This window comes from Rutilus rutilus (genome assembly GCF_951802725.1).
Source record: "Rutilus rutilus genome assembly, chromosome: 20".
Lineage (NCBI taxonomy): Eukaryota > Metazoa > Chordata > Actinopteri > Cypriniformes > Leuciscidae > Rutilus > Rutilus rutilus.
In genome coordinates, this window is record NC_140225.1 from 8,235,256 (window position 1) to 8,252,507 (window position 17,252).

Genomic DNA, 17,252 nt, shown 5'->3' on the forward strand with positions numbered 1-17,252 from the left:
TATTGAGTTTATATCTTGCAATTCTTATTTTTCTTCTCAGAACTGTAAGATATAATAAATAAAAAATCTGAATTGTGAGATATAAACTCAATGTTCTGCATTTTCCCCTCAGAATTGCACCCAAAAGGTCTATGGAGTTTGATTTGAATCATTTTCATTTCATTAATAAATTTCATTTCCATGTCTAGAAGATCAAGACATATCCAGCTTTTCTTCTTTTTTTTTTTTGAGGGGTTGAATTAAAATAAGAAGCATCTTGATTTTTAGTTGTTTTAGCTTATTTTAATGGTTGTTTTGTCTTGAATTTGTGTAAATCATTTAAGTCATCTTGAGGCCTGGTTGAGAAGGTTGTCTTTGACAAAGCATCAACTTAACATACTTTTAAAATACAGCTCAAGAAGTGCATTTTGTTCCATATCATCTTTGAAAGGCCACTAGCAATGTACATTCCCAGGAGATTTTCAAATTTCTAAATTTCTCAAAAAGTATAAAGTTTGCATAAACCAAAAATAGATGGCAACACTGAAATTATTCGCATAATGTTTGAATGCAGTCTGCATCTTAATCAGTTTTTGATGAATTAATTACAGAATATTTTAGAGGGGAAGAAGAATAAAAATAGGATATTTCAGGAATATCAATACAGTTTTGGCTGGCAAGCTCTGTAATGAAGTGCTGATGTGTTTGTGGGTACATACGGTCTGCGGAGAGCTGCTGGAGATGTCACTAGCCTGCAGGGCATATAAAGCCCCTCTAGCTCCCACGTACAACATGCCTGTCTCCTCCTCCAGCAGCAATAAACTGTAATTCAGCGTCAAGCCTCTGAAGCGCCTGCAGCCCAACAGCCCTGAAACACACAGGACATACCAGTTAAAGAAATATTTTATCCATAAAAGGGATCTGTAAACACTTCAGTAAGATCTACGGGTGCTTTGTGTTGAGAAGATGAGCTGTTTCCTGTGTCAGTGAGACCATGTTTGACTTATTGACATTCAACTTCAGCTTTGCTTTTCCAAATCTTTAATTAATCTTGAGGGATGCATGCTGTGGATACTGTGTGTGTCCCCATCATTCACAAATGAACATGTATAACACCAGTTAAGATACCAATATTAGTAAAAGACAATCATTCGTTCCATAAGTGTAGGAGGTAGAACGCCCTTTTAACATAAAGGTGAGGTAACACACACACACACACACACACATTCCTGGTTCCTTGTTTGCACAACTGCTTGTTGTGTATCGCACTACTGTGATGATGTTTTCACGACACATGGTGTTCGGTATGTGCACTGCAAAAATAACACCATGCGCTGTAGAGCATCAACACACAGGACACACATCTCATTCGTGTGTAGGCAGCAGAACTGCATGCAGGGACAGGACAGGTTATGCAGCACAGCCAGATTTGGCTGACGACCCAGGGCATTACAATGACAGCAGAGCTGACAAATACAGCTATGGAGAGAAAGATGGGAGCCGGCCACAGGCACAGCGTAAGAGAGACAGACGGAAGTAGAGATGCACAGAAAAAGAGAGGCTAATTAAGGTGCCCTGTGACTCCCTGCTGACATAGCACTGCTGTATTTCGCTAACATGCAGAATCGTCTGCATTTCCTCAATGATTCCTGCTCACACACACATGCTCAATACACTTAATTAAACTTCTCTCTAATGCTTAAGCTGTCCCATTCATTCACTCTTCTATTTTTGTGTCTGACTGTGTAGGTTGATTGTGGTAGAAATGATAACCTACTCTGAGATTTTACCTGTATTAACATCAAACAAACAAATTATATTATTTACGACCAAAACGTCTTTATTAAATACATTCAAACCATCAGCAACTCAATTCTTGACAAACACCTTCACACCAAGGACGATTATAACTATTCTATAATATTAATAATCACTCTGATTCTGTGAGAATAGGGAAGTCCACATCACATCCATAATTACTCAGAGGAATGATTTATAGGAATCACTTTCAGAACTATATTTTTTCAGCTGATAAATGATAAAAACATTGACAGCCAATCAGATTCCACCTGATTTTGACACGTTTGAGCATTTAAAGTGGCTGTGCCTTGTGACTCCCTGCTGACATAGCACTGCTGTATTTCGCTAACATGCAGAATCGTCTGCATTTCCTCAATGCTTCCTGCTCACACACACATGCTCAATACACTTAATTAAACTTCTCTCTAACGCTTAAGCTGTCCCATTCATTCACTCTTCTATTTTTGTGTCTGACTGTGTAGGTTGATTGTGGTAGAAATGATAACCTACTCTGAGATTTTTTATGTGTATTAACATCAAACAAACAAATTATATTATTTACAACCAAAACGTCTTTATTAAATACATTCAAACCATCAGCAACTCAATTCTTGACAAACACCTTCACACCAAGGACGATTATAACTATTCTATAATATTAATAATCACTCTGATTCTGTGAGAATAGGGAAGTCCACATCACATCCATAATTACTCAGAGGAATGATTTATAGGAATCACTTTCAGAACTATATTTTTTCAGCTGATAAATGATAAAAACATTGACAGCCAATCAGATTCCACCTGATTTTGACATGTTTGAGCGTTTAAAGTGGCTGTGCCTTGTGACTCCCTGCTGACATAGCACTGCTGTATTTCGCTAACATGCAGAATCGTCTGCATTTCCTCAATGCTTCCTGCTCACACACACATGCTCAATACACTTAATTAAACTTCTCTCTAATGCTTAAGCTGTCCCATTCATTCACTCTTCTATTTTTGTGTCTGGCTGTGTAGGTTGATTGTGGTAGAAATGATAACCTACTCTGAGATTTTACGTGTATTAACATCAAACAAATTATATTATTTACGACCAAAACGTCTTTATCAAATACATTCAAACCATCAGCAACTCAATTCTTGACAAACACCTTCACACCAAGGACGATAACTATTCTATAATATTAATAATCACTCTGATTCTGTGAGAATAGGGAAGTCCACACCACATCCATAATTACTCAGAGGAATGATTTTATAGGAATCACTTTCAGAACTATATTTTTTCAGCTGATGAATGATAAAAACATTGACAGCCAATCAGATTCCACCTGATTTTGACACGTTTGAGCATTTAAAGTGGCACTGCAGAATGCGCTTATAATAAACAGAACATTATTATCCATTATGTGGATGCTAATATAGTTACTGTTTATATATAGTTAACGTTCTTTGTGGGTGACAACAGGCCTTTATAGTTAGGAGAGCCATTCTTTTACTTTTGAATGCACATCAGCATTATCTGAAATCGCCCCCAAAAAAATTGCATGGGTTGAGAAACAAAAATATTGTTATCAAATGTAACATGTCTGCTATGTTTCATTGTGTTTTGGTTATCCCTGCTTTCCTGTGTGACCTAGTTTCCAAGTCTGTGTCAGCTTCATTTTATTCACCTGGTGTTCATTAATTATCTCATTAGTTCCCTTGTTTAGTCCCTGTTTTGTTCACTCCTTTGTCCTGTCATGTCAGTGTTTTATGTGGTTGTACTATTCGGTTTCCTAAGTTTTCCTTGCCTTTGACGTAACAGAAGACAGGACCACACAGTGATCATTTTTGCAGTGTCTTTTCTTTTCTACCTCTTGTCACCACGGACCTCCCCGCTGTCCAGCTTTTATGCCTGGAGCAGAAAGACCACTCCCTGGAACCACATACCAGGGACTTTTTGGAGTTGGCGTGTCAAACGCACTATCCGGACCGCTTGCTCTGCGTGTTTTACCTCTCGAGTGGTCCAGGGCATGCCTTCCAGGGAGCGGTCCCAGTGACAACTTGGCCGCATGTGTGGAGTGGGTACTGGTGAGCATTACTTCGGCATTCACCATAGGCCCGGCGGAGGACTCAAGTCCCTCTCCAGCCCCAGAGGCCAGTCAGCTACAGCAGAACTCCACCGCCCGGAGCCTGTGCCCATCGACACGTCTGACCAGATAAGGACTGCAACAACGCCTGTCCCTGAGGGAGTACTAGTGGAGCTTGTGGACTTGAATGGAAGCCCCACCCAGCCTAGAGGTAATTTTTTTGGATTTATTTGAGGAAGTAATACCCTTGTACCTCCCATTACCGCTGGTCCCGCCCAGCCCAGAGTTTCCTGTGTCTCCAGTTTCCAGTGTGCCCACCCAGCCTCCCTCTCAAACCTCCTCTACCAAATCCAGCCAATTCATCAGCCCTTCCTCCGCTGGTCCCTGTCAGTCCCTCAGGCTCATCCACAGTTGGTCCCCTGCAGTGCGGCGGATCCGTCTTGTGTCTTCCAGTCCCCAGCCTCGCCTCGTGTGGATCCACTTTCTCTGCCTCCAACCACAGAGCCCCGGACTCCACCTCAGTCCACCGACCCAACAGCTCCACCTTGGCTCAATGCTCCCTCAGATTAATTTCACAATCTATAGATTTCAGGTTTTCCTTATTCAAGGGCTGTACTTTGATTCATAAATAGCATTATGAATATAGCCATCAAATTACTTACCTTACAGGGATTTTGACAATGTTAACCAGATGAAATTTGACCTCTTGGGGTGAATGACAACAATTGAAAAAACATAACCATTACTCTGAATACTGTTCCCTTCAATGGTGCTTATGGCCTTGCTTCAAAACTCTGCTTCTGCCGAACAGTCATAGAATTATAAAATAATAATTAGTGGGCAAAGAGGTCATTAGACTGGAAGATTTAATTCATCAAACCAATTTCTTGAACCTTAAGAAAAGCTATGAGTCTAATCCACTGGCTCAAAGTTAAATAGAAGAATGATCCACTCTGTGGTCTTTTCCAATTGCTGTCATCTCTCCTTTTAATATCTTCACCTCCACCCCCCCATAACAGAGCCAACAATGTTAATAGAACAGATTGATTCACTCAGACATTCACTATCAGATTACAAAATGTGTTTTCCACACTCCTCCAGGATATTACTCTTCAGTGGGCAGTGTTAGCCTGGAGAAGCATAATGGCAACCTCAAACCCACGGAGCCCAACTGAGCTGAGAGTTTCACAAATTATTAGTGTAGCAATGTAAAATATGTCTGGTCACAAAACGCATTACACATATTGAACGTTGTCATACTGACAGACACATCACATTTAGGTTGTACTTTGCCACTAGGCACCAGATTCTACACAAACAGAAGTTCAAAATGGTACACGAATTACAAGCCAAGGTTATTCAAACACAACCAAGGTTTACGTGAGCACAGCACAGAGACCTCCACAATATTCCCGCGCTGGGGTGAGCAGAGCAGCTTTGAACTTCAAACAAATGTCAAGAGATGTGTAAAAATGGCACCGGCCCAGCATAAAGCAACGCCTTTACTAACCAGACCAGCAACCTGACTGACAGCAGTCTACAGGCCTGCTATTACGCAGACACAAACCACACAAGTGCTTGTCATTTTCAGGCACATGGTAGTGCAGAGTGGAAGAACGCTATTATTTCCCCAAACCGGAATTACTTGTTTTCCTAAATGCTTGAATAGAGCGTCTCGAGATTTTAAAGCTGTACAAATGGTTGTCTGTTCAACATGGTCATGAGATCTTACAAGGAACTGATGTAGATCATTGAAACATTGGCAAATTATTAAACAGACAGACAATGAGTTTATTCAGTGGAAATGGGTTTTGGCTTCAACCTCCATAAAGTTCTATCAACATAAAGTTTGGGATTATCAGTGTAGCTCAATTTATAAACAGTGTTTCCCTTGAAAAAGTAAAGTAAGGGATTACTCTTAACCTTTCTCTAATTTAATTACAGTTACAGGCTGATGTAATTGAAATACATACTGTATAGAACAATTCTATTTAAAACATTAGTGGATTTAACATCAAAATGTAAACATTTTAATGTAACCTTCTCCCTTTAAATACAGTCCAATAATACTTTATGCAATTTTATATTACTTATTTGAAAGAATTAAAAGAGCGGTTTCAAGCATTGTTCAGCTGGTGGGGGGTTGATATTGGATTTAGAAAGTAATTAGTAATGCAATACTTTTTAGAGAGAGTAATTAGTACAGCAATCTAATTGCACTGTTGAAGATGTAATAAGTAGCTAGTAATTAATTACCTTTTTAGAGTAACTTACCTAACACTGCTTATGAATCAGTTTTTTACCTTATCTTTTTGGATATGATACCATGCTAATACTATTGTTTTATATAGAAATACAATGGTAATGTTTTGGGTCGTAAACTGTTCAAAAATCTACAATTTATCGCTAAATTGTGTAACTGAATGCCAAGTACAACGAATGCTGCGTAAGACTTTATAAGTACTTGTTACATACAGTTTGTTACATGTACTTACTAGTAATAACAGTAAATTATGCATAATTACACGCAACTTACCCTCAACCAAACCCTAATCCTATCCTAACCCTAAAGTATGTGTTAATTACAATTACTCAGTACTTAAATATATATTTTTTATAATATATAAATAGCCTATATATTACACTATAACAATGACACCTTAAAATGTACCAAATGAATAGACTAAATACATAAAACAGACTAACGACTCTAAAAACATAAAAGAGTCTGTTTGATGTGGTGCAACAACTCCCCTACATTTATATACACAGGTATATGAAATCATTCAATACCATGGGATAACCCTCTGACATTATTGTTCAATGCAACCACCATAGCAGATATTTTTAAGAATGTTCTATCTAAATATTCCGGGAATAAACAGGCATTTAATTGCTATTCAAACATATAGTGATGACTCTAAAAACAATATCTCAGACCTATGACAACTGATACACTCTCCTGCTTTTACCAGATGTATTTCAGTCTGGTATAAGATCCACTGTGGTGTAACAATGAAGCAACAGAGAACAATACTAGCATTTCTTGTTCTCTGGATGAAGTATAATCCAACCATTGTGACAGGTAAGGTGAGGCAGCGGCCGGCCAAAATGACTCACCCACTATAAGAAACGCCATCTGACTGTAGCATATTTTATATGTCATCCACTGCAGTACACAACATTGCAAACAAGAAACTCACGATATACGCTAGTGTTCAAAAGTTTGGGGTCAGTAAGATTAAAAAAAAAAAAAAGATAAAAGAAATGAATACTTTTATTCAGCGAGTATTCATTAATGCTAGCTCTTCTGAACGTTCTGATCAACCATCAGTATTAATAGAGGGTTGATCCACTCTAAAAATCACTCTTCTTTTCCAGTAGATCTTGTTATAATGAAAAGAGAAACAGGCCCTCACCAAACTCTGGCCACAAAGGTGGAAAGTCCAAAATTCTCTAAAATATCACTGTAAGCTGTAACATTAAAATCTGTCTTCACTGGAATTAAGGGCCTAACCGAACCTGTCAGTTAGAAGGGGATGTCAACATGCAGATAGCCATGTGGTGAATATGCAATGAATAACATCAGACCTTAACAACTGACATTACAGTAGTACATTTACTTAAGACACTCCCATCCAGTCTGCGCTCTGCACACACACACACACACACACACACACACACACACACACCTCCCTCTGTCTCCTGAACTGTAAAGGTTAACTAATTAACAAATCAATATGACATCCACAACATGATTCAGACTGTCGTCCCAGAGGCCTTGTGCATGTGCTGTGAGACAGAGACGTGTGTATTTGCTAAATAAACAAATGAAGGTCTCCCGAGAACCAGCGAGGAACACGGCGTTCACCGTCATGTTTCAACCAGTCATATCATGCAGTTTCACAGCAGTGTGAGCTTTGATATTTGACAGAAGCATAATGAGTGTGCTCAGTGTGTCTTTGAGGAGTAGGCTACAATACATACAGTGTAAATATAATTTACACTGTCCTCCCTCAGGTAGCCTGTCACTATCTCTCTCTCTCTCTCTCTCTCTCTCTCTCTCTCTCTCTCTCTCTCTCTCTCTCTCTCTCTCTCTCATGTCTCTGAGGGTTACTAGGTATAAACTAAAGTACAGAGCTCTCTGAACTCATTAATGATTAAGCAGCCTCAGAGAAGTAATCATTGGTTTTTAGAGGTGCAGGATACTGACTTTGTATCTGCTTTGGGGTTCCTGAGACATACAGTCCAAATTAAATGTTTGTATGTTAAATTTAATGATCTTGCATCAACATGAAGGGTTTAAATTGCAATAATGACAGACTAGCTGTATATAGTGCTTACAAAAAAAAAAAATTGGTATGAAATATTTATTTATACCATATTAGCATAAACAGTATATTCATTGTAAACTCAAAAGTAATAAAATTGTAAATAATCATAAAAATAATAATACTTAACATAATTTTACAATATTATCTTTACAAACAAAAACAAAACAATAAATAAATACAACAACAACACCAACAATAAACAGTCATAGCAAATCTTTCAATTTGTTATTTGATAAAAATTCTTATATTTTCCCAGGATAAACTTTATTAAAAATGTCCATTAATGTAATTCCTAAATAAAAACATTAAATGATTACATGTTAGAAGAAAGAGAGCACAGATTTTTATGATTGAGACACACGGCTATGTACAGTATGAAACTTTTATATACCAATTATACACTTTAATGGTCATTATATACAAATATCTGATGAAGAAAATATTGAGATTTTGATTGAAAAAAATATTTTAGGCAAAATATATCTCACAGCAGACAAACACAAACAGACACACTATTTTTGACAAAAACGCATCAAAAAAAGACCAAGAAATGAATGAATAGAGGTCATTTTGACCTAATTTACACAGTCTTGGGGTAGTGATACACAAATTGAATTTATTTCCATCCTATCACCAAAAAATATGAAAATGAAATTTTTTCATGTGTCAGAAACAAGTTTTTTGAGGAATACCCAAAATATGAAATAAATTATTTTATAGATAGAATATTGAATTTATATGAAATTTATATTTCTATGAAATAAATTGAATTTCTTTCCATCCTATGACCAAAAAATATGAAAATGACATTTTTTCATATGTGTCAGAAACGAAACGAAACGAAATCTGAAATAAATTATTTTATAGATAAAATATTTTTTAAAACATAGCCTTCCGGGTCAATTTGACCCGCTTTATGCATTCTAGAGTTTTAAAAGGTATTTGTTTTCCTTTGGTCATGTCTTATCTCACTATATGCCGGGGACACACTTAACGAACAGCTGAAACATTCCAAGACTGAACTGAACACACTGAACGCAGATTTTAAAAACCGACTGTGAACACCGACTTAACGTGTCTGGGCATGATCAGTCGTAAGTATCAAATTCAGTCGTTAAGTGTGTCCCTGGCTTTAGGGAACCAAGTGATCCAAGAACGCTAAAGTTTAATGTATTCCTTCTTACACACTTTCATCTCTTGCCTGTTGCTGAGCAGGGGTTTGATATGAACTCAGATTAATTGATATCTCATTTTCCACTCAACAGTGATAATCTGAGCTCATGCCTGCACAGGGAGGCTTGATGAAATGATGAAGAGAGATGAGCCCATTGGTTTCTGTAAATGCAGTAGAAGCTGCTAAGTACTTTGATGAAAAGATCTGTCAGACTGATGTATACAGGGATGGATTATGGTCCTGCGAGGCTCCGGCCACTCCAACCTGCTGTTTTCTTAGTGCACTTCCCTCTCAGCTGCTTCTCACCACGCAAAGTAATGGGTCATGTTTATAGATCCCCTTAAATTGTATTTCAATACAAATATAATAAATGTGTACACACTGAAGTTGCACACTGCTTGACGCAAGACAACTGCAACCAATCAAAACTTTAGCTGTTTTTATACAGTTATATGGAGTAAGATTTTGGACCAATTAAATTTCACTGTGGGCGGGGCTACACACCATAATGGCACAAAAGTACAAATCAGGGTTAAATTATAGTTAACTAAAACAAAAACCTTTAAAAAACCTTTTTGAAAAAAATATAAAAACATGTTTTATTTCAAGCAGGTTTTCAAAGCAACATTGCTCATTTTCATTTAGTCGATGTACTAAAAGAAGTAAAACCGATGAAAATGTATATAAACTAAATAGAGATTTTTCAAATAATAATGTCTGAAACACACAACAAAACTACTAAAATTTTAAAAGTAAAATAGGAAAAATAAAAACTAATTCAAAATATGATTAAAACCTATAGTATATCAATGATACTAAAATAATAGTGTAGCATCAATGAGCAACTGATTATGAATGCATAATTGATTAGTTTGGAAGTATGTTTGTTCACAACACATAACTCAACTTTAACAAAGCACAGCATTATTGTACTGGAAGAGAGTTTCAATCACCTGAAGGTGAGAATTGGTTATAAATAGTAAATAATATGTTGCTTTCCACATGTTTAACGTAGTTTGTGACTTAATGCAAATAACAACACTATTTGTAATCGTCTTCTGCACTGAAAATCTGTTGCAACGCTCCTCTAGGTCATTGACCTGGCAGGAAAAGGTAGGACGTGTCTTGGAGAGTGAACCTGCTGCTCTCTCAATGTTTTTACACTCAACACAGGCCTCAAGTCTCTCAGTCCTCTGACATCTCTGCGATTGTGTAACTAAACGCAGGCGATAAAGGAGACCTTAGGTTGACTTATTGTGCCTTCTCTCCTGCATTTCTGCTTCACAGATGTGAGAGAAAGCGGTTTTAATGTTCAACAGCGAAGAGAGATACAAAATTCAAGCTGGCAAGCAGCGAGTCATCTAAACGGCTGTGATAGAGCTCTTGCTTACATCTGAATGATTAAGTGCATGGTTGTAAACAGTCCCTGAACCCACTCCCCCTCATGTAACCACACAGCCGATTCACTGCATCTGCCTAAGCACCCATTTTTATTTACTTGAAAAATAACTGTGCTGAAAAGTACTGTAGTTCCTCAATAGTACCATGTTACAGTGATTCTAATGGACACATAAATGATTACACTTTGATATTTACCATGGTAATGAATGATTGTCATATTTAACTAATAGTTTTCACATGACATGACAGATGTATAGCAACACCCACCTGGAGGGCTAAAACAAGGCTTTCCTCCATTGCCTGCCAGTCATTTTACTAATATAAAAGTACTAATGTAGTAAGACAGTGATATTAGATGACCAAATTCAATGCATATTCAAACTCAGAATATAAATGCAACGCGCAGTTTCTCGCTAAGCATTTAAAAAAAAATAGAAAACACCATTTGTATCATACCGTTGGAGAAGACCGTAGTCCTGGGGGTCACATCCAGGTCTAGCGGGGGTCTGAAGGGGTAACCCCATAGAGTGGACACAATACACAGCAACAGCAGGAACAGCAGCCATGCACTATGGGTCATCATCTTCAGTCTGACCAGGAGGGGTCAGTACCACAAGACCACCGCCCACCCCCTTAGAAGGGAGCAGGAAGTCACTCACGCCGTCTCTGAAGACCCTTTCCTCAGGTGTGCACAAATGCTGTTGTTTTACTCTTATCTAAAAAGTAGAACAGCTGTCCTTCCCGCAAGCGGTTCACTCTGCAAAACAAGAAAAAAACAAGATGGTTAAAATGTCTAGTCAGTGCTGATGTCATAGTTAAGCTGACAGGTGATCGGGTGAAGCGTGTGCACTGACGCTGTAGTTAAATCAGGTTTCTCAAATAACACAATTCAACTGTGGTTCCCTGCCCATATTGCCGAAGGACAACTTACTATCAATATTCTCATGTTTGCATGGAACAAAGGAACGTGGGCATGTTAAAAGGAAACCAGTGCACCCTGTGGCACTAAAAGGTTACCTTAATAGAAATGAACTCTTCTTTTCAAATATAAAAAAAGCCTGAGTGGCACATGCACAAAGCACATGGACACCCAGAGACACGTCAAACGAAGATCAAAGGCTTTATTGGATGCATCACCGCGTCCAATGACACCGACCTTTCAGGCCTTTAATCCTGAGCTCAGTCTGAGGTGACTGTGTAGAATAATAAGCCAGTGATTAAAGTATGACAACTGAATAGTGTGAGTCCTAATCCAAAAGAGCCATGACTTTATCCAAATATCACAAACTCAACCAGAGCTCATCTCTGACTTCTCTCACCTTGCATCAAAAGCAGAGTGGCTTAGTCTGGAAATGCTCTAGAGTTTTCATGTTCAGAGTTCATGAGAATACTGCAATAAACTGTGTGCGCGGGAGAAATTAGGAGCTAACTACATAAGTTAACGTCACCTGAACTGAATATTCCAACGGTTTAGTTTAGTAATAACAAAGACTATAGAATAACACAAGATTAGCCACTCATGTTGTTTTGAATGGGGAAAAGTGCATCGCTCAATATGGCGGAATAAGTCCCGCCTTCTAAATAAGAGGCAATCGCCGATTGGTAAAGTCATCGTGTCACTGCAGCTCCGGTTCCTATAGAAACAGTCAGACATGAGCTTCCACTGTGCATGCGCATTAGCTTGATCCAGCCTTAAAAATTGTGTTTTTTTTGTCATGATTCGAACGTGTATAAACGTGTCATTTCAAATATGAAATTTATTCGTAAGCTTGTGAAACAGTTTTAGAGAATTTGATGTTTCCCCATTCAAAGAGATGGGAGCTGCACTTGCATGCCCGAGAGGCGTCTCAAAGATGGCCACCGAGTGAAATGACTTGTCTTAAAGGGACTTTGGTAATAATGACTTTGTGAATTTCTTCAATGAGAAAATCGAAAGCATCAGAAAAACAATTGTACAATCTTTGGCAGCGTTTTATGATTTAGCCTCATTATTGCCCCTTAGGAACAATTACAGTGCTTTTCAACTATCGGACAGGAAGAGCTAAATAAACTTATCATTGCATCTAAACCAACAACATGTTTATTAGATCAAATACCGACTAAATTACTGAAAGAGTTGTTACCTACAGCAGAAGAGCCTCTTCTCAATATTATTAATACGATTTTATCTCTAGGTAATGTCCCAAGACCCTTCAACCTGGCAGTTATTAAGCCTCTCATTAAGAAACCTCAACTAAATCCAAATGAATTGTCAAATTAAATACCCATTTCAAATCTTCCATTTATGTTTAAAGGAGTGGTACAATGCCCTTTTCACAAGATGTAAAATAAGTCTTTGATGTCCCCAGAGTGTGTATGTGAAGTTTTAGCTCAAAATACCCCACAGATATTTTTTAGGGGTGGCACGGTACATGAAAAAACATCCGAACCGTTCGGTTCGCTTGTCTCGGTTCGGTGCGCGTGTGCGTCGCGCGGTTTGCACGGTTCGACGCATGCGCAATGTAGCCTCGTGCCCGTGCTAATACAATGCTAAATCATAAATCAGACATATGTAGAATTACATTACAATGTCCAGCAATCGATTTATATAGTACACTGAGTTTACCTAGACATTTAATGAGATCTACTCCACTATATGTTGTTTTTTTCATGTGAATAAATAGGCTACATAGATCGACTGTTCCACGTAGCCTAATGGTCCAGTGGCAGAACTTGCCAAGCGTATCAAAGGTTCTGAGTTCTAATCTGCGCTCGCTCGTATATATTTTTTTCTTTATCAAAACCGATTATGTTTATCAGCGGTTGTATATCAAGCAGGGACCGATTTGTATGAATTTTGTTTTATTATTTAATCGGAACGAGTAGCCTTGAGTCTCCTCAATGGATTGAAGCGCGCGTCCGAGTGATGAATGTGCGGCCGCTGCGGTGTGTGCGCGAGCCACGAGAACACTGTATCAGCACCACTGATCGCAACTGCAACGAGCACTTTGATCACTTGATTAAAAAAACACATTTCAGCGCTAAATTGCTTCTTATTTAACAAACGAATGAAACAAATACTTTGCTAGTTAACTGGAAATGTTTTATTTATTTGTATTGGTACACCCGTGCTGCAAGATAATATCAACCCTGGCAAAAAATGGTGGGGACATGTCCCGCCTATGATGACGAGACACGAGGATAAATTGACAAATAACGGTCCAACACAGCCCACGTAGCTCTACAGATGATGGACCTCCAGGGCCACTGAAAGTTTCCTCAGGGTGACTGCTCACTCATATTACTTCAGAATGGGAAATGAGAAGCTGCGTTTTGCAAACACACCCCATTTATGAAATAAATAAATAAATAATTAGATAATTCAGCTATATATCATATGCTGAAGTAAATTTTTGGAGTGTTAAAGATTAAAAGAAAAAACAACAACATGAACCGTACAGAACCGAAAACCGTGACCCTAAAACCGTGATACGAACCGAACCGTGGGTTTTGTGAACCGTGCCACCCCTAATATTTTTATACAGCATGTTAAAGTTGTCACTTTGTGAGTTTTTTGTGTCTGTTCCTTTAAATGCAAATGAGCTTCTGCTCCCAGCACAGGGGGCGGAGCTACAAGAGCTTGTGTCCTTTTATCTCACACAGGCATGCACTGGAAATTTCAAAAACTTTTAGCCTTTTATGTTCAAACCGAAGTCAGAAAGATGGAGGGTCAGGACGTGGACATTTTCAGTCAGGATTCAGGCCATCATATCTGACCATTACCATTTTGTTTTTTTGAAACGAGGAATGATCCAAGTTAACGTCAGTAAATTATGAAGTGCCGTAAGCACCCAGTAATAGGGGTCATCGAGATGACGTGAGTAGTACTAAATGTTGCTCAACTTAGAATAGAATAAAACTACTTTTTGAAAGCCACTAATACCACTTGAGTTATGGATCACTGGATCTAATGTCCGAACATCAATTTAATAAACATATCTATCAAAACTACTATTAACCGCTTTAGTTCTAAAACATTTTTCTCCATAATGGCACTGTTAACTATCCTTCCTACTGTTGGCTCATTAGGTTGTTACTGACCTGTAAGGACATGGTTGTTACTTAAAAAGGAATAGTCATTGTGTCACAGCCACACACTCAGTCTGATGTGATTTAAGAGGACAGTGGCCTGAGCATCCAACTGTTCGCCTCCCTTTGCCCACTACTCTAACACACTCAATCCCTCTCTTCTGTAAACACTCCAGACTTCTCCCCCTCTCTCAGATAAACACACTCTCTCTCCCTCATTCCATTAAACAAGCTTACGCACCAGATGAGCACTGTTTTCTTTTCCCTCTATCTCCACTTCAGAGAGAACATTCCCAGAGGCTTTCTAGGCCTCAGTATTCTTGTTCATTCAAAACTATTTCACTCCTTTCCTCTCTGTTTAAATGAAACACACAAAACAAAACTCTCTCAAACATAACTGCACAGATGTGCTTGAATTCACACCTGCTATAGCACGGGAATCAGCAGCACTGTGCCAGAGAAGTTCATCGCATCAGCATAATTTATTCCTGATGGCAAAGCTGAATTTTCAGCATCATTATTACTCCAGTCTTCAATGTCACTACAGAAATCATTCCAGTATGCTGATTTGGTGCTGAAGTAACATTTAAATAAATGTAAATAGTTTAAATACTGTAATTTATAAAATTCATTAAAAAGTCTTTTTTTAAGGCCATATCCATAGTTTGCTCAAATTGCTCACAAATTATTGATTTTAATAAAGAAATGATTTTTCATCACAAAAATATGCTTTGAAAGGTCTGTGGAAAAATTCCTCTAGGGGCTGATTTATGTCAACAATGCATTAGCAGATATAACAGAATGTGGTATTAAATATCACCGAATGTTTCAGGAATCACATAACTTTTCTGCTGAAATGCTCAGAGAACAGTGTGGATTGAAAAATACTTTGGTCCAAAACTAGAATCCAGTTCAAGTGTAAGAGGTTTATGAATGAAATCCATTACAGGATTATAACTACACAGCCATCAGCAGTATTATTATTCTGCCAATTCAGATATCCTAGAGAGAATGAGAACTATGAAGAAAGAAAGATAGAATAGGTCAGGCACACAAGGAGCAAGATCTTCCCAGAGGAAAATCTCTTAGCACTAATGCCATAAAAAAAAAGCAAATAAAAGCATATTAATCGGCGTCCACTGTAGCCCACAGCTCAGCACAGTGGTCTTATGCTGTGTGGTCGCATCAGACAGAAAGAGATCAGTCAGACACACACTGCTATTTCTTATTCTGCTACAGAGCAGCAGAGATGGGCCAAAGCCAATTCGAAACAATATAAAATCAGCTGCAAGTTAATTTAAAAAATAAAGTGTTGAGTTGTACAACAGGGTACATGGTATCAGGCTGTAGGATGGACCGAATCAAGTGAAAAGAATTGAGCAGCTGCAGAGAGAAAACGATAGCTCTGTTTCTGCAAGCAGCTCAGCTCAATGGTGACTGCATGAGACTTAAAGATTCATGCATCTTTAAACAGCTGTCAATCACTTTGAGCACATTTACATCCGAGTCCCTCTAAAAAGAGAGCAGCACCGACAAGCACACTAACTTCATGATTTCATGAATGTAATCGAATGACAACGACATGCTATATTCCATGCGTTAATGACCTGCAGGGTCTTTGTGAGTGAATGCATAACCAAAATTTTGACATTTAAACACTGCATTTCTTAATTTACAGACCCTTAGCAGTCTAAAACAGCAGACCAGCTGAAGGCCTTTTGAGTGTCTACAAATCTGCCTAATAATCTTCCACAGAAATTCAACAGCACATCCGCCATCTAGTTCATCGTCCCTGAAACATGATCCATCAATTTTCTAGCACAAGGCATTGAACGAAGAAAGTAAATAAATAAATCAACTTTTCATAGAGGATGGCAGACCAATGAAGCTAGCCTAAGATATTATAACTAAATCAGTGTTTGGCTTATGAATGAGAATTGCATGATTATGAAAGCCGTCTTTTACAAAAATGTTATTCTTGCATGCATAAGACCATGAGAATAAGCAATGATAGTGCCCCGATTGTACACTGGGTCATTGACCGGATGCTGAATCACATGAGGGACTGTCTCTTTTTCAGTTGAGAATAAAAAAGACATTCTGTTGAACTATAAAAAGCAGTTAATAGAGAAGAAAAATCATATGGCAGTATGCAACAAATCCGTCTCTAAAGGCTTCTTTGCACAGCTGAGTTATAGCTGATCTGAGCAGCTCTGTATCTGCCTCAAATTCAGAAACAATACCACATAAATGTCACAGTAAAAATGCAGCTTTGACCCACATCAGCCCCTATAGCATCAGTGACGGCTCTGATGCTGCTTTGCATCTGTGTAAAATGATGCAGCTTTAAACTTTGTTGATGCCATGAGAGAGCATGTATTTTGTTATTTAAAATCGTAATATGTAAGACAGCACAAGATCAGC

General features: G+C 38.2%; 1 protein-coding gene across 1 annotated transcript in view; it reads right to left on the reverse strand.

Annotated features, from left to right (window-relative positions):
- The window catches only part of sema4ga (sema domain, immunoglobulin domain (Ig), transmembrane domain (TM) and short cytoplasmic domain, (semaphorin) 4Ga), a 37,171-nt gene that overhangs the window by 16,656 nt on the left and 3,263 nt on the right, over positions 1-17,252 (reverse strand). The window contains exons 2-3 of the mRNA XM_084390994.1: positions 11,217-11,517; positions 699-847 (exon numbers count right to left, since the gene is read on the reverse strand). Of these exons, the coding sequence (XP_084247120.1) occupies positions 699-847; positions 11,217-11,343 (276 nt within the window). The 5' untranslated portion in view covers positions 11,344-11,517. The remainder of the gene's footprint in view (positions 1-698; positions 848-11,216; positions 11,518-17,252) is intronic.